Source organism: Podarcis vaucheri, assembly GCF_965113315.1.
Source record: "Podarcis vaucheri genome assembly, chromosome: 8".
Classification (NCBI taxonomy): Eukaryota; Metazoa; Chordata; class Lepidosauria; order Squamata; family Lacertidae; genus Podarcis; species Podarcis vaucheri.
In genome coordinates, this window is record NC_138766.1 from 70310799 (window position 1) to 70329596 (window position 18798).

General features: G+C 43.1%; 1 protein-coding gene across 3 annotated transcripts in view; it reads right to left on the reverse strand.

Annotated features, from left to right (window-relative positions):
* Positions 1-17771, reverse strand: part of NIPAL2 (NIPA like domain containing 2) — a 47062-nt gene extending 29291 nt beyond the window's left edge. Inside the window, exons 1-3 of one of the 3 annotated variants that reach the window (XM_082235837.1) lie at positions 17309-17771; positions 5007-5075; positions 1845-2016 (exon numbers count right to left, since the gene is read on the reverse strand). In XM_082235837.1, the coding sequence (XP_082091963.1) occupies positions 1845-2016; positions 5007-5075; positions 17309-17401 (334 nt within the window). In that variant the 5' untranslated portion in view covers positions 17402-17771. The remainder of the gene's footprint in view (positions 1-1844; positions 2017-5006; positions 5076-17308) is intronic. The other 2 variants (XM_082235838.1, XM_082235836.1) reach the window with 2 other exon arrangements.
* Between the last annotated feature and the right edge of the window lie 1027 nt (positions 17772-18798).

Genomic DNA, 18798 nt, shown 5'->3' on the forward strand with positions numbered 1-18798 from the left:
AGGTACTATTCAGACACAAGAGGAAGCTATCAGCAGACTTTGGGAAATCTTAATGTATGTAAGCATGCAGCATATATTTAAGGGGGGAAACCCTTAAGGTAGCCCCATGAGGATGACACATGCTCAGCAGAAATGCTGTTCAACTTGGGGAGGTGGGAGTCAGAAAGCTGAGGGTTAAAGGAAATGGAATATCCTGGTAAAGGGCATGACTGGATAGAACAGGCAAATTACACTTTTTTGTTGTGGGTGCCACCAGTTTCTCTCTAACAGGCCTATCAATATTTTTATGCTGTATATGCTGTCATCATAGAATGAAAAGTTCGTGCAATTGAATTCCATAATACCACCCAAATAGCCAGTTTTCATAATGTCGGTACAAAGCTATACAAACAGAGCAGGTATGGCCCTCCAAATCACCCCTGACCATTGGCCATGTTGGCTGGGGATGGTGGGTGTTGTAGCGCAAAACACCTGGAAAGCACCATATTGAGGAAAGCTGTTCTGTCCCATGATCCAGTATGCTCATGCAACAGCATCTTGGAATCCAAGACAATGTTATAGTATAGAAAAGCGCAGGGATTTTATAGCACATCCCTTCCACTGGAATACTTCTTGTTCTAGCAAATATCTCTCTCCAGGGACCTCTCTTATATGTCTCTTAACTTTCCTTAACCATTTGTGCAATTATCTCAAATAATTTAAAGAAAAATCTCCATGGATGTCACAGAGGAAAGGTGAGAGGAACCAGCTGGGGAAGCACTAAGGGACGGAGGCTCAAATCCCAGGGAGTGGTGGCAGGACAACAATAAGTGCTCAGAGGGAGAAGACTGGGAAGAGGAAGTGTTCGAAGATGATGACGTAACAGGGCTTAGTGAGCTGAGAGAATCTGTGGCAGAGAGAAGTAGTCCAGGCTCAGAAGCAGAAGCTGAAGCAAGAGAGTTGGAGGCAGGCAGCCAAGAGGCAGGAATGTGTCAGACTGGTGAAAAGTCATGACGGTCTCCCCCTCCTGCCCTCCCCCCTTGACTCATAGAACCATAGCTGTCAACTTACAGAAAATAAGGGATCAGCAGCCAAAATAAGGGATTTTCTGGGCACAGGTATGTTCAACTTCTGAGCCCCTCCGAGGCAAAGGCAGAAAGCCCAGCCAGCAGCCAAACGAAGCCTCAAGTAGTGGTTCCCACAGCGCAGCAACCCGGTAAAGGGGATGCAGCAAGGAAAACCACCATCACCTCTCCGCTGGGAAGCGCTGAGCAAAGGCGAGTTCCCAGGCAACACGGCCAATTTGATCAGCACAAGGCATGCAAGCTCCACCCCCTCAGTCGTTCTTAGACTCCTTATTGGGTGAGCAACGCAGCCAAGCAACACAGTTGGAGCCTCCCTCCTCCCTGGCCGGCAGGGAGGGAGAGGAGCTGCTTCCTTTGAAACCCAGGGAATTTAAGGGACATCATCGATAAGGGATGGCAGCGGGACACGGCACTGGGATAAGGGAGTTTCCCGCCAAATAAGGGACGGTTGACAGCTATGCCCAGAACCAGAAGAGGCATGAAAAAGGCGAGGAGAGCTTGGCAGCACACAGGCATAGTCTCTGATTGCTTGGGGAAAAAACTCTGAAGAAGAGGAGACTTAAGGAAGCTGTGGGGAGGTGGAGACTGTCAGTCTCGGCAACTGATTCATGAGGTAAGACCTACCACGGATGAGCTGCTTTGCTCATTAGACCTGACACTTAGCTGAGTCAATGAAGTCATGTTTTTGGTAATAAAGAGTTAACTCCAACTTGGAACTGTGTGAGTTATTTCTGACTCGTTCTTTGACAATGAATAAGGGATGGGGTCGGGTCATCTTACCTATGACAGCCACATTTCCTAATGGAGCAACGAGCATGACTGAAGCAAATCCGTAGGCGGCGAAATTTCCAATTTCTCCAGTCCCCATGAGTATAATGCCGAACCACCAAAGCTTGCTTCTGTAAAAGGGCTTCTGACTGCCTTGACGCATGAGTCGAAGATGACAGTATTTCTAAAAGTTAGATATGATGGAGAACATGTGAATGAAAGACATGGGTTTGCATGCATGTAACAGATATTGTACTTGACATCAATATGGCATTGCAGAAGCTTTTTGCATCATGCTATCAGTGCTGAAGGAATTATATAAATCTCCAGTCCCTAAATAAACACTCCTGGAATAAAAATGACAGCATGAGCTGAAGTTAGCATTCAGTGTAGGTGGTTTGCAATGCATGACTTTGGAGCTACTTTCAAAATAATGAATTTTTCAGAAAACTCTTCAAATTCTTAGGGACATCCTGGTGTCAATGCCAAGAAACCAAAAAGAATGAAAGGCCCAGCCAGGTGCCAGTCTGAATAAGACTGATAAGACATTAGCTTCACTTAAGTGGGGAAGGTGGGAAACTGCATGTAACCAGAAATACAAAGAGACCACCAAATGACCAAAATTAATATTTGATTTCTTTGGCAGCAAGCTCTAAATGGAATTATCTAGATTTGTATTTAGATCTGGACAGAGGAAACTCGGTTCACACAATCAGTAATTAGGATTTGTTGAGGATTTCTCCACACTTACCACTCTCTCCAAGCACAGTCCACAATTAAAAGCGCCATATCGGAGCAATCTTTTCTTTTGCCCTGGGGCTTTCCCTGTGAAAATCTACTCTTTAAAGCTCAATTGGAGGAAACATCCATTTGCAGAAAACCTGAATTGGCATTTGCTCCAATTCAGCTTTAAAGAGTAGGTTTTCACAGGGAAAGCTTGGGGCAAAAAACCCCACCACGAATCACTCAGACACAAAGCTTTTAAGTGTGGACCTGTGCCTGCAAAGAGTGGGGCAAAAGGTACCGCATTTTTCGTCCCATAGGACGCACCTAGTTTTTTGGGGGGGAATAAAGGAAAAAAATTTTTCCTTTATTTCCCCCCCAAAACCAGGTCGGGGAACAGCGGGATGGCAGCGCTGCGCCTCCCTGCTGTCCCCCAAATTTGTGGGGCTGGCCGATGTCTGCCCGGCGTGCCGGGCGCTCTGCTTCAGGGCACCCTGTGCGCCGGGCGGGAGGCTGCTATCGGCAGCGTGGGGAGCCCTGCGGGAACTTCCGCGGGCTCCCCAGGCTTGCTGATAGCTTCCTGAAGCCTGGAGAGCGAGAGGGGTCGGTGCGCACCGACCCCTCTCGCTCTCCAAGCTTCAGCGAAAGCCTGTATTCGCCCCATAGGACGCACACAGATTTCCCCTTCATTTTTGGAGGGGGAAAGTACGTCCTATAGGGCGAAAAATACAGTAAGTCTGGATAAACTCTGAGATAGTGCTTTCAAAAATTGTATTACTAATGAAAAGCAATAATCAGCTACTATACTAAAGGGACACGGGTGGTGCTGTGGGTTAAATCACAGAGCCTAGGACTTGCCGATCAGAAGGTCGGCGGTTCAAATCCCCATGACGGGGTGAGCTCCCGCTGCTCGGTCCCTGCTCCTGCCAACCTAGCTCCTGACAACCTAGTTCGAAAGCACATCAAAGTGCAAGTAGATAAATAGGTACCACTCTGGCAGGAAGGTAAACGGCATTTCCATGCGCTGCTCTGGTTCACCAGAAGTGGCTTAGTCATGCTGGCCACATGACCTGGAAGCTGTACACCGGCTCCCTCAGCCAATAAAGCGAGATGAGCGCCGCAACCCCAGAGTTGGTCACGACTGGTCCCTTTACCTTTACCTTTTTATACTAAAGTGCTACAGAAGGGGCACAGCTTCTTGACAGACACAGTGGACCCCATGCAGTTCTCTGTTTTGCCCTCCATTTCATATGCATACCTGGCCCTAAATGAGCAGAATGATGGCAACATGAGAACACACCTTGTCAGTGGTGGCTTCCCCACTCTCCACAAGGAGACATGTCCTGAGACATTTTTGGTTTTTAGCTGCCAGGAAAAATGCTTCCTTTTTACCCAGGATTTTGGTCCTTAATTTGAATGGCTTCAGATATTTGAACCTGGAACAGCTCAGTCGGTACAGCATGAGACTCTGAATCTCGGGGTTGTGGGTTCGAGCCCCATGCTGGGCAAAAGATTTCTGCATTCTGAGGCCTTGAAATGGCCCTTGTGGTCCCTTCCAATCCTACAATTCTATGTTTTGTGGCTTCTTTTAGTGGTGCAGGATCTGTAAGACCTGACTTATTTGCATACATGTGTTTTTTGGGCTTTTATTGGTTGTGTTTTGTTACAATTGGTTATAGTATTTATACTATTTTGGTAAGTTGCTTTGGGTCGCCTTGATGAGGAACGCATCATCATCATAACAACAACAATCTGAACACTGGAAAGAGAGGGGATGGTGGCAATATGAAAAGCTGCTTTCAAATGGTAGAGCGATTAAGCCAAGCGCTCGCATACAGAATCAATTTCCATTGGCTTCCACATGGGAGCTGTAACATTCAAATTGGTAGTCAAAAGATCTTTACTGCGGGACAAGGATTACTGAGTGCGTGGTGAGCATTGATTTCATGGAAGGGTGGTAATCCGATCACTGCTCTGCGCTGCAAGCCAATGCTCAGCTCACTTTCAGACATTTTGCCTTAATATGGGCAAAGTATAAGGACCGAAGAGAAGGAAATGTGGCAACTGTTAAGGAGGCACAGGGATGTGGCTCTTGTTTATACGGAAATTTGATATGGTGGCTCCTATGCTTAGGAACTTTTGCCTAGCATTAAAAAAAACACACCCAAATAAATCACAATACTAAATACGATTCGCAGGAAGAAGGTTGAAAATAAGTTGTGTAGTCAAATATCAACAAATTAAATATAAAAGTCGCAGAACTTTAAGTGTGCTTTTATGCCTGAACAGAGGAATAAAACTCAAAGCATATTGTAAGGTAATCAGTAGCTCAGTGCTGTGTTATGTAAGTGCGCTATTAACCAACATTAAATATTATGGCTGGAAGCCTGTGCACACAGTTTGCTGCTTAGATCTCATTACCAATCACCATACAAAGGAGATTTTTCATACCTGCAGATTCAAAGAGATGCTAATGAGAATGTTTCCTGCGATTGCCAACAAGACGCCTAAGAGCAAAGTCTGCAGAAACAAAACATTTGTGTACAGTAATACAGATAATTAGTGGAACAGCAGGCAAATATGCACACAGTTTCATTCATTTATAGAATAACTTGCTGGGGATTGGGGCTGCAAGACTTCCTGCTCTTTCAAGGGTAGGGCTGAGCTATGTTGCCTGCTATTTACAAACACTCTTCCCTATCCTAACAGCAGAGCCTAAATGGTAAAAGTACCTGAGACATGTTGAATAATCATCTATAGTATGCATCTTGCATACCAGCTCCCCAATTTCCCCATCTTGCCCACAAATAAAATTATTGAGAAAGAAGAAAAAAGACTTGAGAATCCTAAGGAGCTGCCAGCACTGATTCCCACCCCACACCCGAATCATACAGAAAGTAGAATTGGTTGTTCTTGTTGTATAAATAAGAAAATAGTCATGCAAGACTTCCGGAGGCGGCGCGAAATGAGTAATGGCGGTCCTCTTTGCGCAGCAAAGAGGGGCTCCGCAGGAAAGGGTTGTTCGCTACGGCGAAGCGACGACCCATTAAGTTAAACCACGAGCAGAGTGAGCTCGTGGCCGTGGGATCCGGCGGGCACCGAGAGCGACCCCCAAAACGAAGAAGGGACCCCGTAAGGGGCTCCGGAAGCGCGGAGGGGAAGCGGTGCTGTGGATTCATCGCTCTTTCTGCGGGAGTGAAGCCGCGCGGCTGTTACCGATGAGCGCCGACCTTTCTTCCTTCACATTGGATTACAAATCAACTACTCGTGAGTAGGATTTATTTGAGATTGGATTACAAATTGTGAATTCGGCTGAAAGCGGGAGACGAGAAAAAGGAAGTCCGTCTCCCGGAGGTGCTTAATGATCAAAGGCAAAGGAACTGACAAGCTGGAAGCAGTACAAAAGGGTTTTTAAATGAGAGACAGCATACGTCTGGAGAAGTTTGGAAATTGAAGGGAAAGGCAAGTTATCTTTATTTTCCTGTGATCGTGTCTATTCTGCTTGGGGTTTCTTCTCCGCTAAAACTTTTAAAAACTTTAAAGACTTGAAAATCCCTAGTCCCGGACTTGCAGCGGGCAAAAAGTTGTGTTGCGGATACACTTACAAAGCTGAAACAGACACTTAGAGGCATTACCGGTGGATACAATTAAGTAACTGTATTTTGCACCTTTTAAGAAACTATTGTGGCAAAATTGAGAGGGCTCTGCCAGAGGGAAAAGATCTTCTCTAAAGACACTGATTAATTTAACTAACTGTAGGAACTTTAATGGCGACTGAAACTTTGTTTCTTCTTTCATGAACTGAACAACACTCCCCCTAGTGGAGTTTGGGATTTACAATTTCCTGAGAACTGACTTTGTTTTGTCTCTCTGTGGTCTGGTTACTCACTCTGAGGCCTGTCTTTCCCATGGAACTTTTGACAGCTTGACCTTGAATCCAAAGACAGGTGTGGAATGAGTGTGGAATGAGTGGTAAACCAAAAACAAGAGCTGCGTCGAAAGCAGGGAAAGGCAAATTGGTACAAACAACTTTGGTTTCCCAGGCCCGCAGATCTTCAGTCCCTGCGGTACTACAGGCTGTACCATTACCAACAACCCCAGCTGAAGAATCAGAACAATCAACAAGTGAAGATATGGCAGCTGGGGGATCCAACATTCTTCTAGAGGAAATGCTACAACAATTTGCAATTTTGAACAAAAAAGTGGATGACCAAACTGCAAAAATTGACTTAGCCACATCCTCAATTACCAAACTTTCTGAACAGGTGGCTAAGCATTCACAAGACATTGGAAACCTAAAGGACGTGGTATCCGAAAATCGAAAATTGGCCGAGGCTGCGAATGAAAAAGTAGAAGCAGTAACTAAAGAAGTGGAGGAATTGAAAGGAGAGGTAAGGCCGCTCCATAAACATATTACTGACCAGCAGGCCTATCTGTCTTTGGTGGAACTGCGAAACAGGGAAAATAATTTGAGATTACGCTCTATCCCAGAGATTGAGAAAGAGGACTTGATTGGCTTTTTAACAGCAGAATTTTCTAAATTCTGGGGTATAAACGAAGATACAGACTTCAAAATAACAACTGCATTCAGATTGGGAAGGGTTGCCGGGAAGGACAGACCTAGAGACTGTTTGATTATTTTAAGGACTAAGCAGGAGAGAGACAAGATACTCGACCTACATTTTAATAAAGCACTTGTGATCCAGGACAGAAGAGCACAAATTTACAAGGATATTCCTAAACAATTACTGGATCTAAGATCTAACTACACTGACCTAGCTGGACTTTTGAGAGGTAACGGAATACCTTACAGGTGGGAGTTCCCACAAGGCCTCTCATTCAAATACAAAGGAAAGAAGATAAAAATCAAAACGAAAGAGGATAGCCAGAAGTTCCTACACGACCACGGAGAAGACTTGCAGAAAGGAGCGGCAGCTATTTGGCCACCACCAGAGTCAGGAAAAGAGTTACCACCCTCGGATTTGGACAAAAAAGAAGACACCCAACAAGAGTAACAACAGATTGACACAGGATGTCTCTGCAGCTGTATAGTTGGAACATTAACGGCGCGAATTCCCCAGAAAAACGCAAAAGGATCTTCCATATCCTAAAGAAAGAGAATTTGGATATAATTTGCTTGCAAGAAACCCATGTGACCAGGTCACACAGGAAGGTGTTAACAAATAAAAGATTAGGCCAAGAATTTATTTCATCAGATAGAGTCAAGAAGAGAGGCGTGGTGATTTACGCCAAAGAGAATCTATCACCAAAATTTTTGTTTAAAGATGAACAAGGAAGAATCCTGGCTATTGAAATTTCGACCCAAGGAGAAAAAGTTTTGATATTAGGAATCTATGCACCAAATGAGGGGAAATCAGAATTTTATAAGAAGCTGCATGAGACACTACTGGACTATCTGGACTATTCCAACATCATTATGATGGGAGATATGAATGGGGTCGTCTCTACTTTGATGGATAAGTCACAGAATCAGAATCTGACTAAAGATGGAAGACTACCAAAAACTTTCTTTGAACTAACTGACAATATGGACCTAATTGATTTATGGAGGACGAGAAACCCCCTAGGTAAAGAAGGAACTTTCTTTTCTGAGGCCCACCTGTCATGGACAAGAATCGACCAAATCTGGGCAACTAGAGGGCTGGCACCTAAGACTACAAAAATAGAAATCTGCCCAAAGACTTGCTCCGACCATAACGCTTTGAAAATGGAAATGAGATTTACTACTGCCGACTCCTTCAGATGGAAAATGAATGACAACCTGTTAAGAGATCAAGAGATCGTAAAGAAGGCCCAAAAAACTTTAAAGGATTATTTTGAAATTAACTTGAATACCTCGGTGGAAAAAAGAATTATCTGGGACGCAAGCAAAGCTGTTATGAGAGGGTTTCTGATACAACAGAATACAATCAAGAAAAAACTTTGGAATAGTAAAAAAGACAAGATATTGGAGAAGATAAGTGATGGAGAGAAAAAATTAAGAGTGAATCCAAAATCAAAAGAGACTTTAAGAGAAATCAAATTTCACCAGTCACAATATGCGAAATTGATTAACCAAGAAGTGGAATGGAAAATCAAACAAATGAAACAAAGATCTTTTGAATCTGCGAACAAATGTGGGAAACTGCTCGCTTGGCAGTTGAAAAAGAGACAAAAATTAAATTATGTCACCAACTTAGAAGTTGAAGGGAAAAACATTCAGAAACCGGGAGAAATTAGAAGGTGTTTCCAGAAATACTTTAAAAAACTGTACACACAAGAATCCGAGGAAGCAACTGAGATAGAACAATTCTTGAAAGATAACGGCCTACCAAAATTATCTCAAGAGAAGAGATCAATCTTGAATTGTAAAATAACACAACAGGAAATCGAGGATGCCATTCAGAATATGCAACTAGGCAAATCTCCGGGCCCTGATGGACTCACCTCCAAGTACTATAGGATTTTAAAAGACTATTTGATACAACCATTAATGGAGGTTTGTAACCAGATTATGGGGGGAGGGAGGGCACCAGATACGTGGAAAGAAGCATTCATCACACTGATACCTAAAGTGGAAACTGAAAAGACTCAACTCAAGAACTACCGCCCCATCTCACTCCTAAACGTGGATTACAAAATATTTGCGGATGTTTTGGCTAACAGATTTAAAAAAGTACTAAATGAAGTAATCCATAAGGACCAAGCAGGCTTTCTCCCAGGTAGACATTTGTATGATAATACCAGGAACATTATCGATATTCTGGAACTTTTACAAACAAATATTAACACCAAAGCAGTGTTAATTTTTATTGATGCGGAGAAGGCCTTTGACAACATTTCTTGGAAATTTATGAAGAAAAACTTGGAAGGGATGGGAGTGGGAAGGGGGTTTGAGAATGGAATAGAGGCAATCTATTCAGAACAAAAAGCTAAGTTGATAGTGAACAATGTGGTGACAGAAGAACTTCATATTGAAAAAGGAACACGCCAGGGGTGCCCCCTATCCCCTCTGTTGTTTATTTCAGTCCTGGAGGTTTTGCTGAATATGATAAGGGAGGATCGGCAGGTACAAGGAATACGGGTCGGAGCGAAACAATATAAACTGAAAGCATTTGCAGATGACTTGGTTTTAACATTACAGGAGCCAGAACCTAGTACAAAAAGAGTTTTGGAATTGATTCAGAAATTTGGTCGGGTGGCGGGTTTTAAGCTGAACAAACAAAAAACTAAGGTGTTAGGGAAAAACTTGACGGTTACTGAAACAGAGGGGTTTCAGAAGGAAACAGAACTAAACATTGTTAAAAAAGTGAAATACCTGGGGGTCAATCTGTCCTCCAAGAATTTGAATTTATTTAAAGATAATTATGAAAAATGTTGGTCAGAAGTTAAAAAAGATCTAGAAATTTGGTCAAGATTGAAACTATCCTTGTTAGGCCGAATTGCAGCTATAAAAATGAACGTTTTGCCAAAAATGTTGTTTTTGTTCCAGGCCTTGCAGATTGTGGACAGAGTGGATTGTTTCGGAAAGTGGCAGAAGGACATTTCTAAATTTGTCTGGCAGGGCAAAAAGCCCCGAATAAAGTTTAAAATACTAACTGATGCAAAGGAGAGAGGGGGGTTTGCCCTGCCGGACTTAAGGTTATACTATGAAGCTGCGGCCTTCTGCTGGATGAAAGATTGGATTTTATTGGAAAACACTGATGTCCTAGATCTGGAAGGCTTTAATAATTCGTTAGGTTGGCATGCGTATTTGTGGTATGACAAGGGGAAAACACATGGAATGTTTAAAAACCATATTGTCAGAAAAGCAATATTTATGGTCTGGAAAAAATACAAAGACTTATTGGAAAGTAAAACCCCGAGGTGGATTTCACCAATAGAGGCCAAAGCTCGGAAAACATCCAATATGGAGGCATATTGGCCGAAATATTTGGAAATAATAGAAAACATTGGAGGTAATTGGAGGTTGCAGAGCTTTGAAAAATTAAAGGATAAGGTGCAAAATTGGCTACATTATGCCCAAATTAATGAGGTTTTTAAGCTAGATAAAAAAATAGGATTCCAGGTGGAAAAATCGAAACTTGAGACAGAGTTGTTAGAACCAAAGACCAAGGTAATATCGAGAATGTACAACTTGCTGCTTAAATGGAACACTCAGGATGAGACAGTTAAATCAGCCATGATAAAATGGGCTCAAGACATTGGTTACAATATTATGTCTGAGGACTGGGAAAGGTTATGGACCACCGGTATGAAGTTTACGGCATGTAATGCCTTGAAAGAAAACATTATGAAAATGGTATACAGGTGGTACATGACCCCAGTCAAGCTCGCTAAGATATACCATTTGTCTGATAATAAATGTTGGAAATGCAAGGAGGCTGAAGGGACATTCTTTCACCTCTGGTGGACTTGTCCAAGATTGAAGGCCTTTTGGGAAATGATCTATAACGAGTTAAAAAAGGTGTTTAAGTACACCTTTCCCAAGAAACCAGAGGCCTTCCTTCTGGGCATTGTCGGCCAGAAGGTGTTAAAAAAGGATAGAACTTTTTTTATGTATGCTACAACTGCAGCAAGAATTCTTATCGCCAAGCATTGGAAGACCCAAGATTTGCCCACACTGGAGGAGTGGCAGACGCAATTGATGAACTACATGGAACTGGCCGAGATGACTGCAAGAATCCGAGACTTGGGAGAAGAGGCAATGGAGGAGGACTGGAAAAAATTTAAAGACTATTTGCAAAAGTATTATAAGCTGTATGAAACATAAGACGTCGTATGATTTGGAACGTTAGCCCCAGCAATGAAATTTAATTATCTATGAAATTGATAACATTTGTGAAAGAATCAAAGTTTAAATGGGTAAAAATGATATCATGTTATATTTTTAGAGTAAATGGAGAATAAGAGATTTAAACTTAAATTGCAACTGAAAATATAAAGAAACACACGAAATAAGGGTATAATTTGCTGATGACTTTATTATCAAGAATGCATTATGCGGGAGATGTGGGGAAGTCCAATGGAAATTTGAAATAAGCTGTTGAAATGGATGTGATTTTCTGTTCTTTTTTCTTTTTTTCTTCTATTCTGCTTTTCCTTCTGTTCTTTCTGTAATTTGGAAAAATGTAATAAAAATTATTATAAAAAAAAAGAAAATAGTCATGCAAGACAATGCCAACATACTGGAGCAGTTCAGCGATGGAACCAATTAGGGTGCGGTCCTCTCTCACTGGAAGCTCCCCATTGGCTAGGTCTTTTCAGAGGTGCTTCCCCATTTGTAGAATTCCCTCCCTGGTGAGATGTGTCTCCCTCCCTCATTACTAACTTTCTGGAGGAATTTTAAAACATTCTTGTTAACCCCCAGGTATTCAGTGGCTGAAAGATACAGCTCCTAGCAACTTGAAATGATTGGGTGTGAAAATCTGTGACTGTTTCACACATTTTTATTTGCTTTAAGTATTTTCTTTTTAAAAATGTTTTTAAATTGTATTATTTTATCTGTGGTTTGCCACCCTGGACTCCTTTGGGAGAAAGTGCAGGATGTGAATTCAATAAGTAAATAAAAGAGTTCTGGATTTCTAGCAAATACTAAAATGAAATATATATATATAAATTATGCAAATCTGACTAAAAGTATGCAAAACCAGCGTAAGCTTAAGATTCTGGATCAACTTGGCAAAACACAGTGTTTTCTCTATAGAATTTTATTATCTCATCAATTACTTTATTGCCAAAGGAAAATGTGCAGTTTTCGTAACTGTATACAAATCTGTCCCAGGTATTGCTTTCTCAAAGAAATATATCAAGGACAGTACAGTGGTACCTTGGGTTACATACGCTTCAGGTTACATACGCTTCAGGTTACATACTCCGCTAACCCAGAAATAGTGCTTCAGGTTAAGAACTTTGCTTCAGGATGAGAACAGAAATCGTGCTCTGGCAGTGCGGGAGCAGCAGGAGGCCCCATTAGCTACAGTGGTGCTTCAGGTTAAGAACAGTTTCAGGTTAAGAACGGACCTCTGGAACGAATTAAGTACTTAACCCGAGGTACCACTGTATATAACAACATGTAGAAAGTTTTCAATTTGGTTTAAACTACAAGGAGAGATACATTCAAAGTACAGTCGTACCTTGGTTGCCGAACGCCTTGGAACTTGTACGTTTCGGTTCCCAAATGATTGAAAACCGGAAGTGAGTGTTTTGATTTTCAAACAATTTTTGGAAGCCGAACGTCTGCCACAGCTTCCGATTGGCTGCAGGACGCTCCTGCAACTGTACGGCACATTTCTATACCTTCCTTCTAATGCAGCTTAAGGCAACAGATCTAACCAGGCTGTTTTGTAACAGCCATCCTCTCGCTCTCTTTCTCTAAGTCCTTAAAAATCAAAAGGCAGCAGAGTAATGTAAGGGAAATATTTATACAATGGTGCTACTTTAGATGCTGATACACTATAGCTACTCTGTCCATCTAAAGAGATGGGTTGGGCAACCTCTGCTTCAAGAGGGTGGATATTTTTTTAGCATGCTCCATTCCTAAACTTCTAACATACTGTTCAGATAAATTTAGCTTCACTGCTTAAGCTTGAAACAAAACCTTTCCAAGATTGACTGCTCATTTCCTCTAAGGCTACTCAAACAGCTCCCTAAAGATAGTTTTATAGCCAAAGGTTCTATAGCAATAGGGATGAAGAACCAGAGAAAGGGCATGACTCAATGAAATCACTTACAGCATTTTGTTTCAGATCCCACTTGTTTCTCACCAACAGCACACTCAATATTTTTATGCTATATGCGGTCATAAAAAAAACTAAAAGAACATGCCGTTGACTCTCACGATGTTACCCAAATAGCCACATTTCCGTAATGTCAATACAAAGTGATATAGATAGCGCAGACATGGGAAACCTGCGGCCTTCCAAAAGTTGTTGAACTACAGTTCCCATCATCCTGAGCAATTGGCCATGAGGCTGTGGCTATTGAAAGTTGGAGGCCAACAACATCTAGAGAGCCACAGATTTCCCACTCCTGGCATGGCAGCATAACAGGCCTTTCTCATCGCACCAACATTATACATATACAATGGTACCTCAGGTTAAGAATTTAATTCGTTCTGGAGGTCTGTTCTTAACCTGAAACTGTTCTTAACCTGAGGTACCACTTTAGCTAAGGGGGCCTCCTGCTGCCGCCGCCACGCAATTTCTGTTCTCATCCTGAAGCAAAGTTCTTAACCCGGGGTACTATTTCTGAGTTAGCGGAGTCTGTAACCTGAAGCGTCTGTAACCTGAAGCGTCTGTAACCCAAGGTACCACTGTACACAAGAGATGATTTAGGCAGTATATATTCTACTGCTCAGATATGCTTCCAGCCTGATGGAAGAAACACTGCCACAGGATAAATACAGTAGGCTCTGATGTAATGGATAGGGTCCACCAGTTCAGTGCAGCTGAGCCTACACTCCAGATGAACGTCAGTCCACAATGGTGTGCCACTGGACAGTACTGAATCAGAATTGGCTGTACAATCCAAGAGTGGTTCACTTGTCATGGAAGTGACCCCCGAGAAAAGGTAAATTCTCCTTTGACACACATCACACCACTGACACAGGAAACTTTATACTTTTGGGTTTTAATCCTGTTACAGATATTTATTTCTGCTGGCAGAAATGGGCTTAAGCAAGACTGAATATGAAGGCACTTCTAGAGAGAATATCAAGGTTCCGTGCCAAATATATGTGTTCTGTCACACTTCCTAGACTCCTAACTATATTTCAAAAGCAGCAGATCAGTTTAAATCCAAGCACCACCTAAAAGGAAAAACAACAACAACCCTGGATTAATTCCAGCTTTAGTTTTGCATTGCTTAAGTCCTCCAGTTTTTGCTGAATATAAGGTACCTTACTAGATTTGACACGTAAAAATATCAAGGCTGAAACCTTTCTGAAAGAACCATTCAGAATTTTTATAGAAGTTTGGAGAGAAAAAAATTAGCTGGCTTGCACTAAACCAAGGTTAGAATACAGTGGTGCCTCGCAAGACGAAATTAATTCGTTCCGCAAGTCTCTTCGTCTTGCGGTTTTTTCGTCTTGCGATGCACAGTTTCCCATAGGAATGCATTGAAAATAAATTAATGCGTTCCTAGGGAAACCACCTTCAGGACAGGTCCGGGGACAGTCTGTCCCCGGACCTCTTCTGAAGGCTGGGGGGGGGGGACAAGGGCTTTTCTTCCCACCCCCAGCATTTTAAAAAACCCTGGGACAGCGGAGGACTTCTCCGCTGTCCGGGGCGATCTTAAAATGCTGGCGGGCGGCATTTTAAAATCGCCCCGGGACAGCGGAGGACTTCTCCGCTGTCCGGGGCGATTTAAAAGCCCCTGGGAAGGCAGGCGGGGGGGACAAAGACTTTTGCCCCCCGCCAGCCTTCAGAAGGTGTTCCCGCCCCCCGCCCCCGGCTTCGGAGCACCGGGAGAAGCGATCTCCCCACAGCCCCTTGCTTCAAAAGAGGTCCGGGGGCAGCGGGAAGCGCTTCCCGCTGTCCCCGGACCTCTTTTGAAGCAAGGGGCGGTGGGGAGAAGCGATCTCCCCGCCACCCCTTGCTTCAAAAGAGAAGGCCCGCTGTCCCCGGGGCAAGCTTCGTTTTGCGAAGCAAGCCCATAGGGAAATTCGTCTTGCGAGGCAACTCGAAAACGAAAAAACCTTTCGTTTTGTGAGTTTTTCGTCTCGCGAGGCGTTCGTCTTGCGGGGTACCACTGTATTTGAAATGCCCAGGGTGAAAGTTTTATATAACTGTGTTAACTGCTGGATTTGTATATTTATTTACGAATCCACAAGATCTACTTATATCCAACGATACTTGGAACAGACCCGCTGAAATCAATCAGCTGGAGTGATTTCAGTTTCAATGGGTCTACTCTGAGTATTACTAATGTTGAAGATCACCTATAGCTAACAAAGCAACAGCAAACAAGAAAAATTTAGGGCAGTAACATGCTGTGTTATCATAAAAAGAGAAAGACCTCATCAGGTGTGGTTTGGTAAAGACCACAACATCATTTTCACAATAAAAAGGGCAAGGCACCTAAAAAAGCTTATGTAACTAATAGCGGCACCTTTGAGGATCATGAAAAATAAATAATAAATACACACATAATAAGATCTGGTGTAATAAATATTGTAATTAAGCTTTCGCACGAATTCTTTACAAATAATCTGAGATCTAAAGGGAGGTTGTTTCTTGTTTCTGCTTTGCATTAACAGAAATACCAACGGGATAATGTATGTATACTAAATGCAAGCGTTTCCTAGCTCCTCTGGCAACACAATAGTCACCAAATGTGCATTTAAACAACCTCTCTAGACCATCACAAAAAAATTATTTCATGTATATTACACCCCATCCCAATGGACTGAAGTTCAGAATAATAACATATGTCACAATAATTACAAAGGAACAATAAAAACAAGATAAAGCCAAGAAGATAAAATGCCAATTTCGATTTAAAAAATAATACTGTGGGCATAATCCAGCCAAATTTAAGTACATTTACATCCTGCTGATTTTAATGAGCAAGGGTTAAGCATGTGCTGAACTCCCATGCAAAGCAATGTGACCTCAGCCTGGGTGGAACTAGATCTCAGACTTTTGATAAGTCCCCAAGATGGAGGGGTTAGCCATAAAAAAAACTTCTCTCTTGGAGCCATTGTTCACATTTTGGGTCCAGAGAAAGTTGATCTCAAAACGCTAATGCTGTTTACTCACATTCTACAGTTTGATTAGCATTTGGTAATAATCCAAGGTTCTACTGTCCTAAAAAGGGCTTAACTAGACATTACTGAGTAGCCGTAGCTATGGCCAACAGCATCGTTCCCGTGCATCGCCATGGTAACATCCAGTAAAACAAAAGTGGTGTGACCTGACATCATAACACTCAACATTTCCCCCACCTCAGCTCACTGTCTGCCCCTTGCAAGAGAATGAGGAACACTGGTTGCAAGGAGGCCACATCATGTGTTTCATTTCTGAAGGATACAGCTGCCACCATCACCTCCTCGTATCTACTTTATGCAGTTAGGGTGGCAAAACCACTTTTGCCTGGGAGACGAAGAGGAGAAATGTTTCGCTCATTGGCTAAGTCATTTTGAACTAGTCATTGCCTCAGGGAAGGGCTGTTGCTCAGTGGTAGGCTTCCTTGCAAGCAGAAAGTAACCACCCATAGAAAGGGAAGGCGAGGAGAAGTTCTTTGCCTTCCTGCACTCTTTCCCACAATTCCACAGGGCGCAGCATCTGACACCACTGGTTCCACATTTCGGGTATTCCTATCACCCCACAGAAAAGCTACCACAGCCACCCAGATTTTGAAACATTTCCACCAGCCAAATCGCTCTCTGAAAACAGCCTCTGGTTGTTTCTGGTGTCCCAGTGGTTGGTTGGTTTTTGCCCACTGCCCACGAGGTTTGCACACTTAATGCACCCCTCCTCCAACGAGTTCATGGTTCTCCTTTGCCCTGTAGCATCTTCACAACCACCTCTCTGGTGTAAGAGTCCTGTATGTAACGCTGACTATACATTTATGGTGCTGAGTGCAAAGAGAGGGACAAAACGAGGCTTTCTTGCAGTAGGGAACTGCGGACGTCTTGTTGTTGCTTTACTGGCCAACATTAAACATTATCGGTGTGCCAGATGCACACTTCTGGCCCTAAAAGTCCCTTATTTAGGGCAGAGGTGAAGACTTCTGTGTAACATTTCGCTTACCTGGTTTGAGTAGTACCACCCGCTGGAAAGAAACCCGCTGCTGCTCTCTTTACGCGCGAGGGTGGCGTTTTGCGCCAAGCGCGCCTTCGCCATTGTCAAGGCGACCTTTTGGAAACGCTCTCCGGGGTCTTCAGCTGCGCGCCTCGGACAACCGGGTCGCCCCAAGCCACGCCATCAGCGATCGCAGCAAATGAAACCGGATTTCAGACTTTTCTCCCACTTCCTGGTCTAGGATTGTTTGGGGAGGAGGAGGGGGAAGAAGAAAGGACTGTTTGTTTTTTGAGAGAAGTGGTTACTGTTTTCTTTTGCCCGGAAGTTCACAGGTGCTTTAAGGAGCTCTTGGCAAAAGAAAGGACCTTTGCTGAGATTTGGGGGGCGCGTTATTTATTCGTTTGTTTGGGTGTTTTCCTTTTATTCTTTTTGCGCGAGGGAGGAAAATATTGCAAGTAGCTGTGGACAGTTCTGCAGCAGCGCAAGAGTAGATTTGAAGGCTGCTTGTGTGTTTCGTATATCCCAGCCCCACCTACCTCCTGTTTGAGCTGCGGCAGCCTGCCATTTAACTCTTTCAATACCAACGGAGGACACAATAGGAAAGAAACACACCGAAAGGCCGCTGGATCACAGAGAAGGGGGCATGTTCAAATGAACGCCCAATGAAACGCGTCGGTTCCTTGCGAACGGCCATAGGGTTGCAATGGATTTCCCAATGGCCCTGGGAATGCAAGCGCCCAATACGTTTCTTCTGAATGGGGACATATTGGACTGCATTAAGGCTAAGCCAAGGGACAATGCACTGTTTGTAAGTCCTCAGTAAAAAAGAAAAAAAGAATATATTCCTGCAGACTGGGAGCAGAAAAGCAGCGATATGTAGACTAAATCCAGAAAGTATTATCAAAGTCTTGCGTTTTGGCAATGGATGATTTTAAGTTACTATGCTGAATTCTGCTTTCTTGTTAGTTCATAGTGCCTTGGGCAAAAATATTTTTCCCTGGACAGTGTTGGATAATTAATAATAATAATAATAATTTATTTATACCCCGTCCATCTGGCTGGGTTTCCCAAGCCACTCTGGGCAGCTTCCAGCAGAAATAAAAGCACAATAAAACATCAAACATTAAAAAACTTCCCTAAACAGGGCTGCCTTCAGATTTCTTCTAAAAGTCAGATAGTTGTTTATTTACTTGACATCTGAAGGAAGGGCATTCCACAGGGTGGCTGCCACTACCAAGAAAGCCCTCTGCCTGTAACCTCACTTCTCACATGGAGGGAACCACCAGAAGGCCCTTGGCGCTGGACCTCAGTATCTGGGCTGAATGATGGGGGTGGAGACGCTCCTTCAGGTACACTGGGCCAAGGCCGTTTAGGGCTTTAAAAGTCAGTACCAACACTTTGACACTTGTTACAGATAGGTAGCCGTGTTGGTCTGCCATAGTCAAAATATTTTTTTTTTCCTTCCAGTAGCACCTTAAAGACCAACTAAGTTAGTTCTT